This window comes from Myotis daubentonii, chromosome 8 (assembly GCF_963259705.1).
Source record: "Myotis daubentonii chromosome 8, mMyoDau2.1, whole genome shotgun sequence".
Classification (NCBI taxonomy): domain Eukaryota; kingdom Metazoa; phylum Chordata; class Mammalia; order Chiroptera; family Vespertilionidae; genus Myotis; species Myotis daubentonii.
In genome coordinates this window covers 16,129,350-16,154,469 of record NC_081847.1, presented here as the reverse complement: position 1 = coordinate 16,154,469, position 25,120 = coordinate 16,129,350, and the positions used below count along the sequence as shown (strand labels likewise).

Here is a 25,120-nt window from a genome sequence, read left to right as displayed (position 1 = left end):
AGGCTGGGAACCACTGACCTAGGCCCTCACTACCCCCCAGGTGTCCCTGCAGCAGCAGCAGCCCCCGGGATCCTGTTAGACATGGGAATCAGAAACTTATCAAAATCCCAGATGATTCGTTTGTGCCCCAAAGTTTGAGCAACTCTGATCCCTGCCCCGAGGAGACAAGACTAAGGCAAGTCACCTACTAGACATCTGCCTTAGAAGGGCCAGGCGCACACACAGGGAGCCTGTCATGGCTCCAAACCCTCCGACCTCTCCTCTCAGGGGCTCTGCAGTTAGCCTTGGAGCTCCTCCCCTGGGCAGGGATATACAGTGGGGCCTTGACTTACGTGTTTAATTCGTTCCGAGACAGAGCTCGTTAACTCAAATTACTGTCAACTCAATGCAAAAAATCAGCGAGACAGCTGGTATCTCAAAAAACTCGTTACTCGGGACACTTGTAAGTCAAGGCCCCACTGTAGTCTCTCCTGCATCTGTCTCAGAGACCTGAGAGGATCCACAGAGAAACACTGTTGGCACTGGAGTCCACCTACTGAGGGAGTCACAGCTGCTCTTACAGCCTCTCTCCTATCTCATTGAGGCTAACGCTCTGGCCGGGAGCAGCCTTTCCATGCACACCCCATGGTCAGTGTGGCCGTGAACGTACAGATTGGAATACTGGGTCCATGGGGTGCACTTGGGTGGACCCGGGCAATAATGTGGCTGTGAGTCACTGAGGGCTGAGGGGTGCTGTCGTGGTGCCCTGGAGCCCACAGGGGCCTGGACCAACACACTATCTCCTGGGGCAGAGGGGGAGAGCAGGACCCCACCAGGTCAGGACCGTGGGCCATGCTTATTTCAACCTCGACAAGAGGACACAAGAGGACGAGGTGGGATTCAGGACTCGGAAGTCCAAGGCTAAGTGAAATTCAAGGTAAACCTGTCTGGCTCTGAGGCTCTGACGTGCCTGTGTGTGAGCCTGCTCAGGCTGCCATAACAAAGTACGGAAGACAGCAGGGAGGGACAGCAGACGTGTCCTCTCACAGTCCGAGGGCTAAGCATTTGAGAACAAGGAGGCAGCAGGCCGGTTTCTCCTCGGGCTCCTCCGTGGATTGTAGGTGGCTGTCTTCTTGCTGTGTCCTCACACGGTCTTCCCTCGGGGTGTGCTGATGTCCTCATTTCCTCCTCTTATAAGGACGCCGGTAATATTGGATTAGGGCCCACCCATATGACCTCGTTTTAAAAACTACCTCTTCAGCCCTAGCCGGTTTGGATGAATGTATAGAACATCAGCCTGTGGACTGGAGGGTCCCAGGTTCAATTCTGGTCAAGAGCACATGCCCAGGTTTCAGGCTCACTCCCCAGTAGGGGTCGTGCAGGAGGCAGCCGATCAATGATTCTCTCTCATCACTGATGTTTCTATCTCTCTCTCCCTCTCCCTTCCTCTCTGAAATTAATAAAAATATATTTTAAAAGAAATTACCTCTTCAGCCATGGCCGGTGGTTCAGTGGTTTGATCACAGGCCCTTGCACCAAAGGGTCCCAGGTTCGATTCCTGGTCAAGGCATGTACCTGGGTTGTGGGTTCGCTCCTCACTCCCAGACAGGATGTGTGTGGGAGGCAACCAGTCTATGTGTCTCACATCAATATTTCTCTCTCTCTCTCTCTCTCTCTCTCTCTCTCTCTCTCTCTCTCTCTCTCTCTCTCTCTCTCCCCTCCTTCTCCTTCCTCCCTTCAACTCTCTCTGAAAAGCAAAGGAAAAAATATCCTCAGGTGAGGGGGAAAAAGTACCTCTGCAAAGACCCTATCTCCAAACCCAGCCCCACTCTAAGGCTCAGGGAGTTGGGACTACAGCATGGAATTTGGCAGGGAGGGCACAGTTCAGTTTAGAACACGTACCCCCCCCCCCCCCCAGCCTCTCCTGTGCAGTGAGCATGGCTCTTCCCGCCTGTGGTGCCACACCCTGGGCTGTGCTGTGTGTCCCCGCGTCCTGTGTTCCCAAGACAGAAGTCCCCACGGAGGCTGGGCTCCAGGGAAGCCAACTGGCCATCAGGTGTTTGGGACCCAAACCTGGCCAGCGGGACTGTGCCGCCCCGAGAGTGCTGCTCCGAGCAGACCCTCCCCCTGGGGAAGCAGGAAAGCCAGCTGCGCTCAGGGGAGCTGGGCGCTCCTTTCTGACGGGAAAGTACCGGGTCACCGGCCTTGTGGCTGGGTCCGAGGGAGTGAGAGCCACAGTTCCGGCTCCAGGTGAGAGCGGCTGTGTTCTGAGGTCTGACCACCAGGAGCCAGACGGACCGGCTGCCTCCATGCCCCTCGTCACACAGCTGCCCCGGGGCCCCGTGTCACCCCAAACTCTGCTGAAGACAGAAAGGTATGAGTGCTGGTCATCCCCAAGGAACACACGGGGGAGGGGGCTGCGGGGTGGGACCTTAGCTCTGGGGTGACCTCAGAGACCAAGGGCAGGGCCAGGATGAAGCAAGAAGTGAGACCTCAAGTTTGTGTCCCTCCGTTTGGGTTCCCCCAGAAGCAGATCCTGAGACACGTTCCTGAACAAGTAGTTAACAACAGAGGATCCGGAAGGACCAACAGGAAGCGGGAAGGTGAGACAAGGAGGGAAAGAAACCACTGTAGGCGTGTTCAGGAGCAGATTGCCGCTGGGGGCGACTGGAGACTGGAGGGCGGCTGAGAACATGTCTCCCAGTTGTCCCACCGGTGCCCCCCCCCCCCCCAAGCCACAGTATTTACCCACCAGCCTCACCTGGGATTGGTTGAACCCCATGAACTGCCCAGCACTTGCAAACGTCCCAGGGGCCTCGCAGCCTCCTGCTCCCCCTCCAGGCAGTGACTGGCAAGTGCTGGCAGCAGGCGGCCCTAAGCCATGTGGGAAGAGGGAGTGGGGGGGGGGGGGGGGCGAGCCACGACCCTTCATGCTTGGAGGAGTTGACCATGTGAGCTGGTGGAGAAGGACTGGACATTGTGGTCAGACTATCAGGTGTCTGATTCCTTATCAAAGACACAAAGAGTGAATTCCTTTGGCTTGACCTCATAAATCCAACCCTCCCACTTGACATTGGTCGGCAAACTCATTAGTCAACAGAGCCAAATATCAACAGTACAACGATTGAAATTTATTTTGAGAGCCAAATTTTTAAAACTTAAACTATATAGGTAGGTGCATTGTTATTAACTTAATTAGGGTACTCCTAAGCTGGCCTTCCGTCCTCAATCTGAGGGGTTGACCTCAGCGAACGTACCCCCACTTCTTCTAATGCCACTTCTTCAAAAATAGTCTTGCCCAGGCCGATAACCGAGTTCTGCACATAAGCCACGAAGTTTCAATCGCACTGTACGTGCGCGCCTGCACGTGGTATTTTGTGGAAGAGCCACACTCAAGGAGCCAAAGAGCCGCATGTGGCTCACGAGCCGCGGTTTGCCGACCACTGGTCTAGGCCGAGGCCATTCTTTTATGTTGTTGCTAGCAGAGTTAGGGACACATGAAGAGGTCTGGAATTAAATGCTTGAATTAGTGTAAATCTCTCAGATTAGGGAACCTAGCACATTTCCCCCCCACAAAAGAACATTTTAACTTATTTTCTCTTTCCTCCACATCAGGTAAAAGACAGGTAATTATTTAAAGATATAAGATCAATTTGCAATTAAAATCTATTTTCCCTGTCCCCTTTATTGTTCTGGGGGGACAGGGGACTTGTGTTTGTCACCAAAACCAAAGAGATGGCAGGCCACAGAGAACAGACTGAGTGTACCCCTCAGCCTGTTCCCCTCACACAGCACGGTGTGTGTGTGTGTGTGTGTGTGTGTGTGTGTGTGTGTGTGTGTGTGTATGAGAGAGAGAGAGAGAGAGAGAGAGAGGCTTCTTGAAAGAAGTGAAGGGGCTGCCGCCCAGACAGCCTGGCTGGGGCCTGGCAGGGGCCTGCTCCCTGGAGAAGCCGCCACCCAGCTGCCTTCGGAAGAACAGGAGGACGGGTTTGCCCTCCCCCACCCCCCCCCTCTTCTCTGGCAATGGGATAGGACACCCCGGTGAAGCCCACCTCCACCCCCCGGACTTGCTCTTTGTAAGAACGCTGCCTTGTTCATACAAGCAGGAGCTTAACTCCTCTGAGACAGTTTCCTCACCTGTTGAAAGACTGATTGGGTGTGACAATCAGATGAGAGAAGTGCCAGCAGGTACCAGGACATAGTGGATACTCAATAAAGGGTGGTGGTGGTGCTTGTCTTCAGGCCTGGGGGCCGAGGGCAGGTAAGTGTGGCTTTCTCTGTTCCATTTCATAAACAAAGGCAAAATACCTCCGGTGAAAACAAGCAGCAAGAAAAGGGATGGAATTTTTTCGTGAAGATTTTCACTTGATACCTCTAAGTATTCTGGCAGGAGGAACATTTTGGGGTGATGGAAATGTTCTATGTTTTGATTACGATGGTGACAGTTACACGAGTGTTGGCATTAGCAGCCTGAGTGGGGGGTGGGGTGCGGGGGGGAGAAAGGGATTGGGCTGGGACAGATGAGCTTAGCCTCTTCCGTCACATTCCAGGCGCCAAGTTCAAGGCCAGGGCGTTTTAATTGTTTTGGAACCAAGTTTTAGCAACCTTGGTCCTTCCTTCTCCAAAATAAGTGCACACACACACACACACACACACACACCACCTTAGCCCTGGTGTGAAGGACACCTTCCCAGACATCTCTTAGATCAGGCACGTGTTTGAGCTGCACTCCATCCTGGGCAGCGCCGAAGGGGAAGTTTTTTCTTATCCAATCGCGCCACCAGGCGGCCAAATTGAGCACTGCATGTTCCCTAATCTGACCTGGACCCGCAGGTATGGGGGTAGGAGGGCTTAAGAAAGTGAAGGGTTCAACATTTGGAGCCACGAATGCCTTTGATGGGAGTTCCACCTCTTGAATCCACTGGAAAAGATGAAATTTCAGGCCTTATTTTGGTGGGGGGGGGGGAGGACACAAGAATTTAATCCTTTCGGTTCCTGGTCTGCTGCCCAGACGAATCCTCTCAGAAAGACAACAGGGCGGGAATGGAGGTAGAAGGAGGCATCTACCGCCTGGTCTCAGTTCAAGTCTCGGAAACCCCTGCGCTCCAGTCGAGGCCTCAATACAGATAATCTCAGCTGGAGGGAGGGGCGTTTTCTCGCCTCCATCGCCCAGACCCCAAATCTGGGTGTCAGCGTGGCGTCTCCCCCTGGTGGTCAGATAGCTCCACTGCACCGCTCGCCCTTGGCCCAGGAAAGGCGCGATGGGGCAGAAGACTTCCCTCTGCGCTTCTCATTGCTGTAAGCAGCATGTGCACCTGCTTGGGATTGGGGTGAGGAGGGGTAGCTGCAGCCCCTACTTTCTCATCATTCTCTCACTTCCTGAACCACCTGGACTTACCGCAACCTTGCAGAACTGCCCACCCCGCGTTCGCCCACAAGGTCCATATGTGCCTGAGAACCGCTCCGGCCCGCGGCGCGCCCTGGTGCCCCTTGTGGAACCCTCCTCATGGCCAGCGCGCGCCTGGACCAGAGGATCAGTTCCCTGCTGTTTGTGAACCGGGGTGGAGACAGGACGGGGAGACTAAAAAGTGCCCCCAAGTGCAGATGGCCCCTGTCGACGAGCACTTTCCAAGCATCCTGTGCGAGGGCAGGTCAACGGGGAGCGGGCCCGCTCCTGCTGCCGCGGACTCCGAAGCTCTAATCCGGTTTGGGAGCCGCAGAGCGCGGAGCTCGGGCGCCTCCTGGCGGCGACGCGCGGTAAGCTTCTCCAGCCCGAGGCGGTGCGTCTGCGGGATCCGCCCGCGGGCTTGCATTTTCCCACTTGCTCGGTGGGCGGCGCCGAGGCCTATTCGTCTTTTTATTAACAACGATGCCCCGAGAGGAAAAAGAAAATTAAAGCCTTTAAAAACCAGACCGGGTGGGAGGGGAGGGTGAGTGTGTGCCTGTGCACGGGCGCAGAAGCGAGAGAGAGAGAGAGAGAGAGAGAGAGAGAGAGAGAGAGTTGGGACGTTGGTGAAAGCAATAAAACTCAGATCGCTTCCTTAGAGAGATAGCGGCGGCTATAATGCGCTGGGGGGATCAGGGGTTTATTTGAAGATCCTGGATAAAAGATGATATATCGACACAGTTTAGAGTGTCATTGCGCCCGGCCTCTCAGGAAGCCACAAGTACATATTTCCTGAAATACCTGCCAACACAATATCCAATCCACATGCCACTTAAGCATGGGAGGGGAACCTCAGCATCTCACCAGTTCACCCCCGGTTTCCTAGCTCTAGGTTGGGAGACAACCCCCCCCCACCCCCCCCCCCACTCCCCCCCACTGGGTCTCCTGGACGCCCCTCCCCTGGCCTATGTCTTCAGTCCAAGTAATCACTTAGACACGGGCCTTAATAAATACGTCTGAGAACTGTCCTTATGTTCGGTAAATATTGGATTAGTTTTTCAATGACCAGGCTCTTGAAAAGGCTGGAGAAATCCACCCCAGGTCTCAACTAAGCCCAACAGTCAATAGGTAAGAAAAATAAGTGATTTCCCTGGCTGGAGTGGGGGCGGGGAGGGGGGTGAGAAGGGGGGTCTTACCAAGTTATCTGATTCTATTAAATACCACAGTGGTACTAACTAGGAAAGGGGGGGGGTGCCCAGATTTTGGATTAGCCATAATTCCCACCATCTCCGTCCTGCTCCTTAGGGCGGAATCACATTGCCCCAAGGGGAGCACACCTGTGGGTTCTATTTTTCTTTCCACCGCGCTCGCATGAGCTTTCTGTCTAGCACACGGTTTTTGTTGTTGTTTGGGTTGCTTATGGGAGCGTTTGAGCCAGTTCTTGGGGAGGGACGTGGCCCGGAAGGCCTCCCACTGCCCCGTGACAACGTGGACTGCCTAGGTGAGGCGCATACGGCCACGTTCCGTGGAAGCTTTGCTCTGTCTCCCTGTTGCTGAATTTTGCTAACAAAACGATGCCAGAGACATTAAGAGTGGAAGAGGAAGGCCCTCTCTCCTCCTACCCCGGTGGGGGGTAAGGTGAAGATGGTAAAAGAAGTTTTAAATTGGTTTTCCTAACACCCAGATCCCCGTGGGATCCCTGTGCACCATTCCAATGACGAAGTGTTAGTAGCCGAGTGGTGCTGCCTGCGGAGAGGACTCGGCTCAGAACCAGCTGGGCTCAGGCCTGAGGGCCCTTGGGCCTCCCTGAGCCTTTCTGGGCAATGCGCGCAAGGACGGCTCCGGGCGCCAGGGCGTCAGGACGCATCCATGCGGGAACCAGGGCACTGGAGGTTCATCTACTGGGACGGCGAAGCCAGAGAGGGCCAAGCATCCCCCAGGCCCTGGGCACCCAGCGTCCTGAGCCCGGCACAGTCCGAGGCTTCGATGCGGGGCTCCCAGACAAGGGGAGCCGAGCTGCTGGCTCTGAGGAGCCAGACACGCAAAGTGCGCGAAATGCATCCAGATACTGAAGGTGCCTAGAGTTACAGCTGATATTTGGTAGAAAAGATGGGGGTTGGGTTGGGGGGTGGGGGAAGTGGGAGAGAGATCTCTTGAAAGAGAGAGAAAGGGGGAGGGGGGAGAAGGGAGGAGAGGAGAGATAGATCCAGCTCTCAGTGTGTCGGGGCCTAGGCGGGCAGGCGCCCTCTGAAGCCATCAAAGACAGGGGTGGCTTTTTCCCCTCCTCCCACCTCCTCCCCAATAGATATAGCACGAATTTTTAATGCGTCTTCCTTTCACAGACAACAATAAAGGGTTTGAAAGCCGGACACAATTTGGGTTTTGTGCGGGTCCCTCCTCGCGCTCCCTCGGCCCAGCTGGCCATATGGAATCCAGCATGGAGCCCGTGGATGACAAAGGGACCCAGTGACAGGCCCAACAAAACCCCAAGGAGACTTCTGCCTGACTCCGGGATTCACTGCCCGCGATAAGCGCGCTGAATGGTGCGGGTGGGTGGGGGAGGGCGGCCCCTCTCCTTCCCTTCTCTGTCCCTTTTTAATATGCACGCCTCTAACATCCCCAGCTCCCAGCGCCCCCATTGTGCCGTTTTGTGCGGCCCGCTGTAGATTGGGCGAAGATAGACTGCCAAAGCGGCCCGCCGCCGGGTGCGCTCCCAGGGCGCGGGGGTTAGGGCCACACAGGGCTCCACGGGCGCTTTTATTGACTCCATGGGGACCCGAGGACAGAGAGGGGCGGGTGCCGGGCCCACCTCCCTGGCTCCCTGCCGCTCAGTGCACACCGCAACCGCAGGCCCACGGGCTTGGCCACTGCCCCAAAGCGCACACCGGGAGCCTGCGAGGATTGGGACTTTCCACGCAGCCTCCTTCCCCCTCGGCAGTCTGGAAGCTCCCATGGTCCACCTCGGCCCAGGAAGCCCTGGGGTCAAAGACTGTGGGCTTGGGGCTGGGCCTCAGGCCTCCTGACAACCCCACTCCCAGAGGCTCTGCACGCGCACCTTCTTGCGGGAGGATGTGGCGGTTACAGGAAAGTTAGGAGCAGGAGGCTCAGTGGTTGGCACCGCGGCAATTCGGACATCCGCTGTTGCACAATAAGCGAGGAGGGCAGAGTCCTCCTGGCCTCCACTCAGCAAGAACAGTTCCACGCCAGCGTGGGGAACAAAGGGAGACTTTGCAGCGTCTAGAAGCCCTGGGCGGGCCCGGAGGAACCCGCACCTGGGAAGGGACATGTAGGAGCCGATGAGAAAGGCTCCGGGCCCCGATTACCCAAGGCGGGTGGGCGAGGCGGGAGGAGCGTTTAATCACGTCCCCGGGCGGGGAACGCTGAGTGCTATTGACGCGCAGAGTTGGTCACACGGATAATCATGTTTGCTTTAGATATTGAATTAAAGCTGATCACCAACTAGAGGGGGAGCGAGAAGTCAGCTGGGACCGCTCCCTTTGCTCGGCCTCCTCACCGCCCCCTCCCCCCGCCCCGCTCCCCGTCCACCCGCCACCCTCGCGGAGTGGAGCTGGGGAAGGAGATGGACAACTTCCCGGGGGACAGGCTTTCAGCGCCGAGGCGCCTCGGAGCTCTAGCCTGGCTCTCAGCTACGGAGCCTCGTGTGCTTTTGGAAATCCGTGAGCTATTAGAGCGCGATACCCCCTCCTCCCAGGTCCGCGCGAGCCCGCGTGGCAGGTGGGCACCAGCATCTGCCAAAGGGGGATGGAACCAGTTGTCTCCCGGAGAAGGGCGGACGCGCCCTCCCCTGGGCGCACCCGGGGCTGTTCGCTCACTTTACGCTCCTCTCATCCCCGTCTTGGAGGCCGGTGCACCCCACCCACCCCACCTTCAAACTCAACTTTTTAGCAAGCAATGCACCCAACTTCAGGCTCAAAAGCTGGCCTAGGGCACTGCGCGCAGCCAAAGGCTAGGAGATGACGAGAATGGGGATCCAGTCCCAGGTCAGGGGGCTTGGAGCGCAGGAAGGGTGGGTGGGGGCGGAAGGCAGGGGGAGCCTCTGTTAGCAGGTACTGCCGCGGACTCCTGCTCCCCGGCTCCCCCAAGCCAAAGAGCCTAGAGGAGGCGCAGCACCCCACTCCCCTCCCTGGCGCCCCTCCTTACAGCCAAAGCCTAGAGCTCCCCGAACCCCCTCCCGTCCCGGAGCCCAGATCTTGGGGCGGTCTCCGGGGCCGCCTCGGGTCGCGGATTTTGAAAAGGGGGTGGAGATAGAGAGAAAGCCGACTAGTCTCAGCCTCAGCCTCAGCGCCTCCCCACCCCCTTAGCGCGAGGTAAATCAAATGCAACAAAGTGAAAGTCATCGAGTGTAGTGGCTTCAACAGCTCCTCAGGCTGAAGGGGCCACTCGTTGATTCGGGCGAGCGAGGGGGGCTTGCTCCCTCGCCTTTGCATTTTCCAAAGTCACTTTTTGTGCCAAAGCCAGGACGCCGCGGCCCCGGATTCAGGCCGCGCGCGCGGCCGGCGGAGAGGCGCCAGGGCCGGCGGGCGACCCTGGGCGAAGGTTGCCGGCTCGAAGGCCCGAGGCCAAGCGCTCGCTCCCCAGCGGGGGTCTGAGATGATGGGCTTGAACCGCCCGCCGGGAGGAGGCCGGCCCGTCCGGGGGGCCTTCCCTGCGCCCCGGGCACCCCTGGCCTGGCCCCCGCTCCCAGCCCTGAAGGGAAGCGCAGGGAACCGAGCTGCAGGCGGCTTGGCCGGGGCCCTTGCCCGAAGCCTCGGCCTGGCGCAGGGCGACAAAATAGGACAAACGGGAGGGCCGGGCGTGGGTTTTTTTTAAACACAGGATTTTTATTAAAATTCTTATTTAAAAAATCGAAAGCTTTCAGCGCCCGGCGCTCTTAGGGAACCTCACGGAACCACTGAGCCCCAAGTTGGGGGCTCAGGACCCGGGTGATAGGGCAGGGGGCTTCGCGCCTATACATGTTCCTTTTTTATATTTGAGAAATGTCTGCACTGAACAAAATAAAAAAAGAGGAGGAAACAGAGGTAACCAAACATAAGCAAACCAAAACAAACCACAAAGAAAGGAGGTGGGCCTCTAGGGAGAACAGGCCCGCCCCGAAGGTCATTTTGGCAACAATCACCACCGATATTTACAACGAAAAGCGAAATCTGCCACCAGTTGTCAGAACGTTCACATGGCCATAAATAGTTAGCATTTTCTTATAAAAAGGAGACAAAGATCCTCTATACGTTAACGTTCTCCACTTGCTTTAAAAGAAGACTGCTGACAAGATCGCTACTCACGCGAACATATTTAACAAAATTCACAAAAGCAGGGGGCAGGGGAGGGAGGTGGGTCTTTTTCTCCTTCCGGAGACGGGACGTTCACTCTGAGTCGGTTTGGGCCCCAGCCCTCCCCTCCGCGGAGAGGCCAAGGAGCGGAGCTGCGCAAACTTTCTGTAAACACGGCTGAAGGAGTTCACCCTCTCAAAGGTTCAAAAGGAGCGCGGGGCCGGGCGGCTCTGGGCGGGTGGGTCTGCCACTCCAAGGAGGTGCAGGCAGCGCCCCGGCGCCTCCCCATCGGAGCCCGAGCTCACTCAGCTCCATGATGATGATTATTATAACAACAACCAGGACCAAGTTCTCCTCGCCACGGCCGCTGCAGCCGGGTGGAGCCTGGGCCCAGGGCCACGAGTCTCGGAGGGGCGGCGCTCACCAAGTCCACTGCTGGGCCTGGACCAGGGGGTGTGCTGTCGAGTACTGGGGGGTGCCGGCCGAGCTGTACTGGGCGTTGTACTGCATGTGCTGCAGCGACTGCGCGCTGTAAGCCGAAAAGGGGATGCCCGCCTGGAAGGTGGCGGCTGCCAGGTCCTGGGCTTTGAGCGCGTGGCACGGCTTGCCGTCCCTGACCAAAACCGGCACGGCCACGCGGCGCGGCGAGGGCAGGGGCGTCACCTCCATACCTTTCTCGGCCCGGGCGCGCTTCATCTTGTAGCGATGGTTCTGGAACCAGATCTTGACCTGCGTGGGCGTCAGGCGGATGAGGCTGGCCAGGTGCTCGCGCTCGGGCGCCGACAGGTACCGCTGCTGCCGGAAGCGCCGCTCCAGTTCGTAGGTCTGCGCTTTGGAGAAGAGGACGCGCCGCTTCCGCTTCTTGCCCGCGTCCCCCCCGCCGCCCGGGGTCTCCTTGTCATTGTCCGGTGACTCGTCGGCGGAAGGCTCCGGAGACTTGGAGCTGGAGTCCTGGGGCGCCGCGCTGGCCGCCAGCCCGTGCACTGAGGGAGAGAGAAGCGCGTCAGGCGCCGGGAGGCCGCGCGCCAGGGCAGCCGGACCCTGCGCGCCCGGAGCCTCCGTGCGCCATCGGTCCTCCGCGCCCTGCGGCCGAGCCCACTGCCTCCGCCTTGGCCCCCGGCACCCCCGCCCCCGCTCTGCTCCACGCCTGATGGAGCCGTTGGCATCCGCCAGGCGAAAGAGGGGAAGCATCAGGATTGGGGACTCCGGGCTTATGTTTCTGGGGGTTCGCACAGCGTGGGTGCATATTTGGGGGGAGTGGCGCGCGGGGAAGATCATCGCGGGTTAAGGGCTTCTGCCCCCTTAAGCAGCTTTCTTTCCGGAGAGACGTGGGCAGATTTTTAAAAGAAAAGCCGAGCATTGATCAGCTCTGGCATTTAAGGCAGATTTGGGGGCTTTTCTTTTTTTGTTTTCGGACTTTTTTGACACCCTGCACTCCACACAAAGCGTCCTCTATGACCGGTCAAGGGCCAGGGTGAGCTATTTATACCCGGACCAACAGGCGCCCCCCTCCCCACCCTCTACCGGTACCCAGTGCTTGGCCGGCTGGTTCCAGGGCTCCAGGCCAGCCTCTCCTGGCTGTCCTTAGGGGACTGGGGAGCTACAGTCCCGGTGGGCTTCTGTAACCTAGGGAGCTATTTCCCTGCCCTGTTTCTCTTAATTTTTCTCTTTGAAAAAAAAAAAAATCTGAGCCCAAGTCCCTTTACGGGACTGGAAGCGCTTGATGAGAAGGAAACAGTCGGCATCCTAAACAAGCTTTACAAATCTTGGCAGGAGCGCAGGGTGGAGGATCCGGGCTCCAATAGCGCCTTTCTCTCTCCCCCCCCACTGATTCCAGCGCTGCGGCCCCGCCGCGACCCAGGCAGCCAAGTTTCGCTACTTACGGGAATACTGGAGGCCCTCGGTGCTGGCCAGCCAGCGCGTGTACGGGTTGTCGCTGCTGTCGTAGAAGGGGTTCTTCAGGGGCAAGCTCTGCACCGAGTCCAGGGCGCCCTGCCCCAGAGGACCGGCCCTCTTGGCGGGCTCTGGCCCCTCGCTCTCCTCCTCCGGCTCCTCGGCCACCGAACCCTCCTCATCGTTGGTGTCCGGCAGGTCCAGGATGTCCTTGACCGAAAACCCCGTCTTTGTGTTGGTCAGCGACATGGCTCGGGACCTCGGAACGTATGCCTCAAAGTTGTAGCTTCACTTGGCCAATTCTTGGCGCTCCCCAGTTGGGACGGGGAGGGGGTGGTGGGGGGGAGGGAATGGGAACGGGGAGAAGGGATGGGCTTTAATTATTGATATAATTATTTTTTAAAAAAAACAGAAGAAAAAAAGAACTATGGGGAAGGGGAGGGGGGATAAAGCCCAGCGCTGGCAGCGCCTCTCTCTTCTCTGCAAAGACGCGGAAATGGATGCAGGGAGCTGGGCGGCCCGAGCGCGGGGCCTCGTTTGTAACTCCAGGAGGGGTGCCAAGGCGGCGTCAGCTCAGGCTTCGGCGGCCGCTCGGCGCGCGGTGGCGGCTGGTGGCGAGGAAAAAATGGGCCATTGCCCGAGCGATCAGTCCATATAAGGCTGGGCTCCACTCGCGAACCTGGGGAAAGGGGGGGGGAGGGGAGAGAAAGAGGGAGGGAAATAGGGAGGGAGCGATGGGGAGCGAGGGAGGAAGCGAGAGAAGGGTTGGAAAAAAAGGGGGGGGGGAGACATTAAAACCCAAAGGTTGGACACGTGTGGGCGGGTCTTGGAAGTCAAGTGGATGAAGACAGTATTTGCAGATTTGAAATTGTGGGTTTTGGGGAGCTCCGCGCTCCCAGCCAGCGGCCCTCTACAGCAAGATGAGAGGTGTAACGTGTCAATTAATTGCAAAGACGGGGCGAAGCCTTTTTTTAAAACTCGGTATTTACATACAAAGGACCACCGCTGTCGCTCGCGAGTCCACACTCTTGAAAGCGCCGTTTTAACAAATTGCATATTTTAAAAAGCGGGGGGAGGAGGCGAGAAAACAAAACAAACCGAGAGGATGGGGGGGAAAAATCCTCCTTAAAATTCTCGGGTTCCCATCTCCCCGCCCCCGCGCGCCGGCCCCCAGCAAGCCGGAAAATTGGCGATTTGTGGCGCCTTTGGAGAAGGGGGAGGGGGCGACTGCTGAGCCGAGGAAATCGCTCCTTCCCATCGCCGGTGGCTCCCTCAACAAGATCCGGTTCAAATGGCAAGAGCCCAACTTCTGTAAGCCTCCTAGGTCAATATTTTGGTTGAGGCTTAAGGATGAGTACTAGAAATGACAAGGCAACTAATTGATTCCAGTTAACGACGAAAGAGCCTGAAACCCAGAAGAGAGCTCGACTAGGGCCGGCCAAAGTCACCATCAGACGACAGCCCCCAGCCACAGCCCCCCTTTATTTGCTAAAGACTTATTTATTTCCCTCACTCCGCCTCCCCCTCCAACTCTTTGCGCCAGAGGGTGGCTGCGCAGTTCACTTGCTGCTCGGGGGCGGCCCCAGGAGGGGCGGAGTGGGGGTGGGGAGTTCTAACTTAGGCGGGGTACCAACCCGGGCCCCGAAGCCTCCGAGGTTCCTCTGGCACGGGTCTCCGGGTGGAGGGTAAGGCAGACCGCCCCGCAACCTTCCTGCCCCCTGATGTGTCACTCTAGCCCCTCCCTCTGGAGACTCCTGCGGTGGTGGAGAGCGGGAAGGGGGTGGGGGTGGGGTGGGGGCGGGGTTGCTGTCTCCTGCCCGGGTGAGGACCCCCAAAGCCGCGGGGGTGGAGGTCGCAGGGCGGGCGGATGATGCTGCGTTTTCCTCTTCCAAGTGAATCCTTTCATTTTGTCCCCTTTTGGACGCCCAGGGACGCGTTCCGAGGACAAGACCCAGGCTCCCAGCTTGCGTTAGGTGTGGGTTATGTTCCCAACCTCTCGCCATCCAGGGAACAGAACTTTCACGGGACAGCACCTCTCCCGGCACCGCACTTCCTGGCCCTCCCCTCAGGTTGTTTTTTTTGGGGGGGGGGGTTGGGGGGAACGGAGAGGTTGCCACCTTTTCCCACCTCCGCCCCCTACTAAGCTCAGGGGTGGTGCTTGGCCTGGGGGCTGGAGGGGCTGGACGAGGCCGCCCGCTGAAACCCTGGTCTCGCCTCTCCTTCCGCGCGGAGCCCAGGCCGCCGCAGCGCCGGCCCCACTGCGCGCGCGGGCGCCGCGTCCTTCTCGCGTGCAGCTGCGGCCGCCTCTGCGCCCCTGTCGACCCCGGGTTGCCAGCGCCGGGCGAGGGCGTCTCTCCCCGAGCCGCTCGGCGGCTTTCTGCAGCCCTCGCTGCCTGGCCTCCAGTATGTGACGTGGGTGACAATGGCCCAGGTTAGAGGGAGCTCCTCGCCGGCGCGTCCTGGGTGGTCGGACCCGGGCAAACACAAATACAAACCGATTGCTAAGCTGCGGACAATGAGGGAAATGTAGACAAATGTCCCGCTCCCGTTGGAAGCCTTTGTCCCGGCTCGGTTTTTGCATTTATTTCAGTGGCGAAATAATACATGATTGACGCTCTCTTTCAATGTGTCCTAACTGTTTGGAATAAATCTAAGGTTGTTCCTAGTTGTCATGGCATTCAACCCTTTTCAATGGACTATCTCTTCATTCATTTCTGAATCCGTCCACAATATTAAGGAAACCCCTTCATGTCGACGCTCCCCATTTCTCTCTTTCTCTTCCTACTTTTTCTTTTCTCCGTTCTCCCCCTCCTTCATCCCCCCCCCCGCAAGAATTAGAACTGGTTTGAATCGTGTTCCTCGAACCCATTACTTCTTGTGTTTTTTTTTCTTTCTCCTGTCTGCCTTTCTTAGCCTCCTTCCTCCTTGCCTCCCCCTCCCCCTTTCACGTGGGAGGAGGGAAGTTGGTCCTGCAGGAGTGAGTGGCGGGGGAGAGTTTGGAAAGGGGGGGGACGCAGGGGTGGGTGGGCCTGCCCCAGCCATTGTTACTCGGCTGCTGAATAAATGGCCAGAAAAAGTTCCCCAGTCCAGGCCCTGCAGGAAATTCTCCTGTGGTCCCTCCTCATCCTCCTCTGTACGGGAGAAAGGGTGGGTTGTCTCTCAAGCATCAGGACAGGTTCTGGGGAAGGGCCAGGGCCAGGCCAATTCTTGGATTGGGTGGAAAATGGCCTTTGGCGAGAAGTGTCCCTTTTCTGTATGTCCCATGAGTCATCACTGGGGGGAGAGGAGGCCCCCCCCCCAACGCCTTCCAGGGGGCCTGCTCATTTCTTCACCTAGGAACCACCTCTTTCTCTTTAGTTTACAACTTCTCCCTCCCTTCCCCCAACATGGTGGGCCTTTCTCCTTGGATCTGATCAGCACGGCCACTCTTGATCAAGTCTCCTCCCTTAAGGGCTGGTACCTCAGAGCCCCTATGGGACAACCGTGGCACGGGGAATCCTGGCTCAGGGGACTTGATCCTGGGGCAGGGGGAGTGCTGTCCCCAGCCCAGTTCACCCACGGCCCGGCTCCTCACGCCGCCTACCCCTTGACCTCAACCTATCCGAGGCCTCCCACGCGGGGTCGCCCCGCCCCCTTCCAGGAGCACCTGCAGGGCCACCCTTCCTGGCCCACACAGGCCGTCGCCGGGGTCTCCACTCCCTGCTCTGCCCTTACTCAGACGGTGCCATAGCTTTGTTTCCTTCCCTGGCTCTGGGGCCACCGGGCGGGCCGGGAGCTGGAGGTAGCTGCGCCTTGCCTGCAGACGCCACGCTCTGCCTGAGCCCCTGCGCTCATTGTCTCTCTCCTGGGACCGGCGAGTCCATGTTCCCGGTCTCTTCGTCGCCCGCCCGGGTGGTTCCCGCGCCCGCTTCCAAAAGCACTGACATTTGCAATGGAAATAGCACGGGGAGACCCCTGGGAGGCCCATAATTGAAGGGGAGAAACTCGGCTTGTTAGCGGAAGATCATAAAACGCAAGTCCCCCAGGAGTAGGCTGTGGACGCCTGTAGGCCTGTGCGGGACCAGCTGGCGGCTGAGGGCAGGCCCAGTGCCCAGAGCACGCTCTAGGGTCTCCCGGATTCCCGGTGGCCAGAAGAGTGGGGGCCAGACACAAACGCACCTTTCCACCCCAATTAACCAGGTGATGGCACCCTGGGGCTCCCCAGGAGGTCTCCTTTAGCACCACATCCCCACCTTTTAGAGCCGGGGCCTTCCAGTACTGCCCCGGCCGGTCGCCCTGCCCCCATCACAGTCCCTGGCACCCCACCCCGTCGTTTCTGAACATGGTGTCCTCTTGCTCTGCAGGAAGGAGATTTTGGTAATTGAGGGGCAGCCTGGGCACACCCCATGCCTAGGAGCCTGGCTGGCGGGCTATGGATATGCTCTAGTCTCCCAACTCGAATTCTTCAGTAATTTCTCCCCGGGTTCCCTCCGCAGGGAGAAGACGCTGTCCCGCGCTGCATCAGGCTGGCATTCGGAGAGCTGCCAGCGCTCTGCCCTGAGCGTGTCTGCTGCACACTTGGGGACGAAGTTGAGATGGGCGCTGGAAGTTTGATCACAGAATGTTCTAGGCCGGAGGGAGACAGGCTTGGCTCTCTTTGATGCACGAACTCCACCTAGGACCCCTGCCAGGGCCACCTGAGCGGCCCGAGGTCCTCTGGCCCGGGTCTTTGTTTTCAGCGATGGGGCTCCATGTTCCTTACACATCCCGAGCTCTGTATTCCTTCTTCCCACGTTCAGGATGGGGCGTTGCAGGCCCCGAGGGGAGGTGGAGGAGGGGAGGGAGCGAGTCTTTCTCCTTTGGGAGGCTTCTCAGGCCGCGAAGCTCTTCTGGGAGGCTCAGGGCTCCCAAGAGACCCAACCGCTGGCGGCTGCAGAGGGCGGCGGGGCCGAACAATCGGCGGAGGCCCCGGGGTTGGGGTTGGGGGTGAATGTACACAGGCTAAGTGTTCCCACTCGAGGACAAGTGGCCCTCCAAGGCGGCCCAGTGTTTACCTGTTTACTTTCCCAGGTAGCTCAAACACGGGCGCCTTTTCGGAGCTCGGAGCCTGGGGGCGGCCCTGGTGTGCCCGGCCTCCCCCATCCTCACTTTCCCACACTGCGGCCTTACGCCCCCTGTTGGGGGAGGGAGAGGTCTAAGCAGCAGCAAACCAGGCACAGGAAGGTGATCTTGGTAACTGCGGAGAGGCCTGGGCACACCCCATGCCTAGGACCTGGCTCGGCGGGCTGTGGGTGAAGTGGGAAAACTGAGGTGGCACCCACCCCCTCTCCCTGCATCTGTCCTCTCCGGCTCTGAGCTTCAGGGCCAAATGGGAGGCTCTCTGCTCACATCCTTCCGCTTTCAGGCTGGTGAAAGCTTGCTAGGTAGGTGAATCCTCCAGTGGAGTTTAGGGCAGGAAAAGTCCTGGGGGGGGGGCTCTAAAGGGGGGGTGGCCTTGAGGAGCCAAAAGCTTGGACAGCCCTAGGCGGCACCCTTGCCCTCCCCACCCATGAAAGCACTTCCAATAATTAAAAATACAAGGTCTTTCCCCTGGTATTGGAAACACTAATTTCTTTGACTTCATGTCTTTTCTTCTTCTTCTTTCATTATTATTATTATTATTTTTGGAATGAAAAGAGGCTGAAAAGAAACTCCTTTCCCGGTACAGTGTGTGCCTGAGCTGCCAGCACCCCCCACCCCCATCCTATCTCCGATAACAGCCTTCAAGTGGATTAGTTTATTGTCTGGTTAGCGCCAAGGTGCGAGCGTTTGTCTTCATTCAGTCCCCAAACAAAGCGCGTTGCACCTTCCTGCTCCAGCAAGGATTAGCGGCGCGGACACAAAGGTTTTGTCGAAGGGGTAAGGTTTATTTTATCTCGGGCTGGGGACTCTGGAGCGTGGCACGCACTCGAACTCAATGGGGAAGGAAAAAGAGTTGCCCAATCTGGCCCCGAGCCTGGCGGGGGAAGAGGCTCACCTTAAGACACACACCTCTAAAAGGGCCCAGAAGGCATCTTCACCTTCAGGTGGGGGACAGAACACTGCCAGAGGGGTGTGGAGGAGTGTGACCCAGGGTACCCCAAGCAGGAACCTTTCCTAACCAGAAAAGTGAACGTTGGGCTTGTCTCCAGTGGGTCCCAGTGCCTTCTGCCCCTGGGAGAAGAACTGAGGTCCCGGGAAGTCCCCACAGCCTGTTGGGCAGCAGAGTGGAGCCACTGGGTTGGGGAGACCGAAAGCCCTGCCAATGTGCAATTTTAACGAGGCCAGACCATGAGAGGGGCCGGGCAGGAAGGACCCTCAGCCACTGGACACACAAACTGACAGTGAGGGCTAGTGTGAAGGAGAAGACAATCTCTGCCCACTTGGGTTCAAGCCGAAGGCAAGCGTTTTCTTTCTCTGGCCCATATTGTGGTAACTCTTAAAACTGCCCCACAAGGGAAGAACGAGTGGGTGCCTTCCAGAAGGACACTTCCTCCCAAGTCACCAAGAAGGTGGTGGGCAGGTGTTTCAGACCCAGAGGCAAAGCCCTGATTCTGGGCCTTGGGACAAGCCCCCAACCCGTCCTTGGGGACCCAGGGACCGTGAAGTCAGGGGAGGACGGATCTTGGGATCTGAGCCTGGGGTTCCTCTGCAGTTAATTGTGGGTGCAGGACGTAGGCATCCAGCCGTCTCCTCCCTCTTCTTTTTTTTTTTTTTTTCCAAGTGAAATCCACATTTCCCCAATCATCAGCCTAACTAAAAAAGGCAGATATCTCCCGAGGACATAAATTGGAATAGAAATTAGGATTTCCCTTTTTATTCATCAGCCTCATTGCGTGGGCGTAAGACCCCGCGGACATATGTTAGGCCTTTGATAAATGCACTTTAATGAGATCTTTGAAAAAGCATCCAATAAAATAAAAGGCAAGAAAAGCCGTTTAACTTCCATGGATGTTAAACTGAACACGGAATGTGGCTTGGGGCGCGCTACAAAATGGAACCGGCCTCCCTCCAATATTTTGTTTTAAAACGCAGCTTTAAGCCCCGCCTTGGGCCAAATGAGACTGTCCCAGCCAATCCATTGTCAGCGGTTTATTGGGGAACCGAACGCCATGTTCCCCCCCAGGCAAAACCCTCCGCTTCATTCGCTCGCGCTGCTCTGATGATTAAATATGTTACAATGAGATTACGCATCGGCAGCGTAGCCTTCAGCAACGTTCGTCCAGCCAAGCCCTGCCTCCCCCAAAAGGGCGATTTCAATGCAGGAGATCTGGGTTTCTCAAGGAAACATGGCGCTGAAAGCACGTTCTTATCTGAATTTACTTCTTAACACGTGACAAACGCGTTACCACAGGACTTGGAAATACCAGCGGCCTCTCCTAACGGGTTAAAATTCAGCCCTTAGAGCTGGCCCAGGCGGGCTGTGCGAAGGCAGTCCTGGCCGGCACAGGGCAACCGCGCGCTCCGCCTGCGACGGGAAGGCCTGGGCCTGGAAGTGCGGGGAACCGACCCGCGAGGGTCCTGGGCCAGAGAAGAGGGGGTTCCTGGGGGATCTCCCTCTCATTTCTCCAATCTGAGCACCAGAGGTTTACAACCCTCCTGCAGACGCAACGCCCCCCTTCCCATCCCAAGCACCTCCGAAGTGGCTCCGTGCATTGTGCGTGTGGTGGTGGTGGTGGGGCTGGGGCTGGGGCGGGGCGGGGTGGGGGTAGGCTGGTGGGAAGAGGTAGGGGGATTGAAAAAGAGGGGTCGCCCTTCGGAGACCAGGACCTCAGCTGACCCCGCCGAGGCTCATTCCTGATCCTCTGGCGATCTCTACTGACGCAAACGAGAACTGTCCAGCTCCTAGCGCGGCCCGGGGACACTCGCCCCCGCCAAGTCCAAGCGTGAGCTGCCTCCCCAGCGAGCCTGACCGCTGCTCCGGCGCGGCCCCGGTCCTCCGCATCCTCCTCTCCGCACAGCGCCCCCAAGACGTGGCCCTTTCTCCACCGGGCGCCATCTCCAAATTACCTTCGGGACCCCTGGCTCTGCCCGAAACCCTAGTCGGGACCCCCGCGACGCACAGGGGAGACTTACCGGGCACAGGCGGGTGCAGAGGCGGCCCCTTCCTGCCGGCGGCGCGGGCAGCCGAGGAGCATCCGGCACCCGCAGTGGGGAGACTGCTGGCCTGGCGCGCCGCGCGTCCGCTCCGCCTCCCGCTCCCGGGCGCCGGCGACAGCCCCACTGCATTTCCCGGCGCGTCTTTATCTAGCCCTCCACCTCCCGGACCCTTCCCGGGCGCCCCTCCCTCGCCGCGCGCTCTCCAGGCGGGGCTTGGAGGACCGCGGCGCTCCGGGCGCCTCCAACCAGCCCGCCCCCGCCCCCCGCCCTGCCGCCCGCCCCTCTCGGCCGCGGCATCTGCCCCCTACCCGGGCCGGCCGGCTCCTGCGGCGGTACCGGCCAGTGCGCGGCGGGGCGCCGGGCTTCGACGGGAGCTAAAACTTTTCTGGTCCGCGAGCGCGACGTGCGGGGCCGCTCCTTCCCAGGTGACCCGGGCCGGGCCCGGGAAGTCAGCGGAGGACTTCAGACGCCCAGCTGGCCCACCTGCTGCTTCCTGGCTCCCAGGCCTGGGGAGGGGTCCGAGTGGGAGCCGCAGAAGCGAGGGGATCCCGAACCCTGGCGCTGCTTAGCGGGGACGGCGGCGCCCGCGCCTCCTCTCCCCTGGTCCGCCGCAGGGGCCGTGCCAGGAGCGCAGGGGCCGTGCCAGGCGCGCGTCCGGGTGCCGGCGGCGGCGGAGGGCCGCGCGGGATTGGGCAGGACGAGCCTCTGGTCCGTGTCTGACAGCGAGCGGGACGCCGAGCTGCATCGCGGCTCCCAGCTCGCCGCCGTCACCGCATCCCCAGCCGCCTGGCCGCGCGCGGGAGCAGGAGACTCACCTGGAGCGCGGCTGCGCCGCGGGAGCCGGGCTGGGCGAGCGCGCAGGTCCCCGGCGGCTGCGGGGTCGCGGGAGCTCGGGCAGCGGCGCGGCTCGGCGTGCGGGCGCCCCCCTCCCGTCCCAGCTCCCGGACTGGCGGCCCCACCCTCGCGGCCCGGGCCCGGCAGCCGCGCAGCCCCGGCGAAGGGGGCCGCTCCCCCGCGCCGCACGCTCTCTGTTTGTTTTTCTTGCCCGACTGACGTGAGTCAAAATATTGGCCATATGTTCAGTGGTAATAAATTGGGTATGAGCGCAAACACACTTGGGCTTCGATGGCTCTTTCAGCTGCCACATGGCCGGGTTGGGGGAGGGGGGCTGCCACCTTGCGTGGGCCCCGACCCCCAAATAGGCGGCTAGGCTCCCTCTCCTTAGCGCCCCGTCTGGGCTGGAGATCTGGGACCCAGGGCTCTCCTCTCCCTCGCCCCTCCTCTGTCCCTAGCCCTGCCCTTGGACCTCGCAGCTTGTGGAGAGCCCAGGCTGCTGGCTTAACAAGGTCGCCATCTATAAATTGCTCGGTCGCTAAGACGCCATAAAACCAGAGGGCCAGATGTGGCACGTTATTTATGTGTGAAACCGAGTTTACACTAGATACGCCGGCCCAAGGCCGATAGCACGGCTTCGCGGGAGGTCACAGACCTCTCGCCCGGGCTCCAGGCTCCTCCTCCTGCACATCGAGCTCCAGATTGAGGGGTGTTGGCTTTTCTGGGAAAGGGAGTCAGCTCTGGGCAGCCCAGGAAGAACGTGATTTCAGGGCACTTGTGCCAAGGTGCCACCTGTCCAGCGTTAGAGGCCGCCTCTGTGATTTATTTCTGTAGCTTTTCTGTTTCCTTTTCACGGGGCAGGGAGGCCGTTTTATTTTCCAGGCGGTTGTTAACCTGCCATGAGACTTGGGCCTGAACAGTTAAGGTGGTTGTGAAAGCGGAAGATGTTCAAGCCTGCGCATGGGTGGGATTGGGGGGTGGGGGCCTCCTGACCCTGGAGGGGGTTATGGGGGGAGGAGGGAGAGATGGCAGTGCTGAGCGGAGAGAGCTGAGACTATTTCTACCTCAAGCCTGACTGTGGACTTCAGTGTCACATGCGAGGCATCTTGTTTAAATCCAGTGGCAGCCAGGCACGCAGTCAATCCTGGCATTGGACATGAAATCCTGGCTGCCCCGTGTGTTTCAGGAAAGGGAGGTACATAGTGTGTAGTAATAGAAAGCAATTGCTTCATGTTTCTTCTCCAGGAGGAAGGCGGCCTCTGGACCCCCGTCCCCAAACTGGTCACCTCACACGTTGCTCACATGCATTCATTACGAATCATCGTCTCTCCGGTGCCATTATTTTACTGTTTCTTGAAGTGAACCAAATTCTCTCTGTGGTTAATAAGCACTGAGCCAGGCCCCCCACCTTCCTTTTCATCTTCAAAACACCTGGGGTTCCCTGAACGACACCGTCATCTGGCCACAGAAAATAAGAGAGGAAAAGTGTTGCCCTACTGCAGGGAAAAACATAAGCATTTGACTTCACTATTACAAGTTACCCTGGGCTTGTGTTCACTGGATGACAGTCCTTAGGTGGCAGTTAAGGGTGGGAAAATGATGCTGTTGAAAGGGGGTGGGAAAGAAAGGGAGAGTGGATATAGGTGGAGGTGGCAGGGAGGGACCCATCCAACAGGTGCAAAAAAGAGCTATGAAACAAACCTCTTAACCTTGAGTGCCAGGCACAAACAGTGCCTCTCTAGGTCTGCTCTCCTGGGCCTGAGTCGAAGCTCCCAGAAGCCTTTAGTTATTGCAGAGAAATCTGGGGCAAGCCTGAAGGAGTTATCTTGGAAAATCACCACTGCATTTCACTCTTCTTTTCCCCTTGGATTTTGAGTTTTCGGGGTTAAAAAAAAATCTAGAGTGTATTTTTGGGCTTACATCACCTCCAAGTGTAAATTTTGGGGTCACCAAGCTACTTTGGGTAAAAATATTGCTTCATGACCAAAATTGGACAAGAGGATTGGGAGGTTGACCTTCACATACGTAGCCCTCATGGGAATGGGTGAATTTGCCTAACAAGTTCCCTCTAGAGAGGCTCACATATTTTTCCTGCCAACATCACCAATACCTGCGATGCAGTGAACAGAGAGGAAAACAACCAGCATAGTGAGTCCACGTGGGGTCGTCTCAGAGTGGAAAGCTGAGAGAAGCTGTTGAAAGGGGGTGGGAAAGACGGGAATTGTGATTTATCAAGTTAGTCTCTATGGAAACCCTAGTTAAAAATAATGAATGTACCTGGGCATCCATTAAGCAACTGATAATAAAAACCCATTACAAAGGAGATGCCGCTGGGAGCAAGATTTCAATGAAATACAATACAATGCTTAGATACAACTCACGTGTCCTCTCTTCGGGCTTATCTAGCAATCCGGTACTAAACTTGATACACGTAAGCATCCTCAGATCTAAACAGATTTCATGCAGTGTCTTCTCCGTTCCACAGACATGTATATTATCATGGCCTCAGAGGCATTCCTGTTCAACCCATGGACTCAAAATTCATGGACTTTTCACCCTGGAGAAACCTTCCTCCATGAAGGTCCCCAGGGGACTTGCTGTGGGGTGCTTGTTCCCCTCTGTGAGTGAGCAGTTCTCAGTACTTAGTAAAAGCCAACCAAAACAAAACTTTAGACTGCTTTGAACCAAGGTAGGATATAATTGCATTGTTTTGAGAGGACTTACACAGTGGTTCTCACAGAGAGGGTTCCTCCCTCCTGACAGCTGTTTGGACCTCTATGCAGTCCAGTCAATCAAGGAAGATAGGTACCTCACTCACACTTTACCTCGGCATCATGCACGGTGGCTAGAGTGGCTCCATATGGAGGTAAGATCTGAGATGGACTCCGAGCAAGGTCAGTGCCCACCACCCCGCCAATGGGGGGCTGTAAGAAAGCTCTGTGCACCTGCAAATATCATCAGAATGCAGAATGGAGTGAGGGGGAGACGCTGCAGATGGGCAATGCCCCTTCTTCTTCCAGTGTCCTCAACCAGGGAAAGGGTCAGCTGAGCTCATCTGACACATTTGACAGCAGACCTGCTTTTCCTCCAATGCATCTGTCAGCAGAGCCAGAAGGCAAACAGCAAGGTCTTATGAGGCTCTTGGGCCCCCAGAGGCTGAGAATCATAATAGCTTCCTCTTATCTCCTGCAGAGAATCTGGGTGAGCAAACACAGCAGGACACAGATCATTTGGTTAAAGCGTTGGCAGCAGCCAAGGAATTTGGCATTATGTGTCAAATTTTCAAGAAGTAAAAATCAAATACATCTAGAGATAGGAACTAGATCAGTGGTTGCCTAGGGTTGGGAGCATGGAAAGGCTGGGAGTGAGGGCTATAGAGTAGGAGATTTCTTTTTGGGGTAACGAGAATGTTCTAAAAATGATTGTGTTGATGGTTGCATGACTCTATGAACATATTAAAAGCCATTGAATTGTACATATTAAATTGAGTGAATTGTATGGTTTGTGAGTTATATCTCAAGCTGTTTTGAAAAAAATCAAAGCTGTCTGTTTTTTTCTTCTGGGTTAGAAGATACTGAGCTAGAAGCTAGGAGGGGGTGAAAGACAAGTGATCCTAAAGTTGTTTATTCCTTTCCTCATTTTT

General features: G+C 57.6%; 1 protein-coding gene across 2 annotated transcripts; it reads right to left on the bottom strand.

Annotated features, from left to right (window-relative positions):
* Positions 1-10,972: 10,972 nt before the first annotated feature.
* NKX2-2 (NK2 homeobox 2) lies at positions 10,973-21,616 on the bottom strand. 2 transcript variants are annotated; one of them, XM_059707545.1, is made up of 3 exons: positions 21,459-21,616; positions 12,537-13,225; positions 10,973-11,636 (listed from the first exon to the last, which is right to left on the bottom strand). In XM_059707545.1, exons 2-3 carry the CDS (start codon positions 12,793-12,795, stop codon positions 11,074-11,076), a joined length of 822 nt encoding a protein of 273 aa, XP_059563528.1. In that variant the 5' UTR covers positions 12,796-13,225; positions 21,459-21,616; the 3' UTR covers positions 10,973-11,073. The 2 variants fall into 2 exon arrangements, with proteins under 2 accessions (XP_059563528.1, XP_059563527.1); XM_059707544.1 differs by lacking the exon at positions 21,459-21,616 and adding an exon at positions 20,620-20,881.
* Between the last annotated feature and the right edge of the window lie 3,504 nt (positions 21,617-25,120).

Coding starts and splice junctions, on each gene's coding strand:
- NKX2-2 (XM_059707545.1), bottom strand. CDS start 12,795: ATGTCGCTGACCAACACAAAGACGGGGTTTTCGGTCAAGGACATCCTG. Junction 11,637..12,536: donor CGAGGGCCTCCAGTATTCCC/GTAAGTAGCGAA, acceptor TCTCTCCCTCAG/TGCACGGGCTGGCGGCCAGC.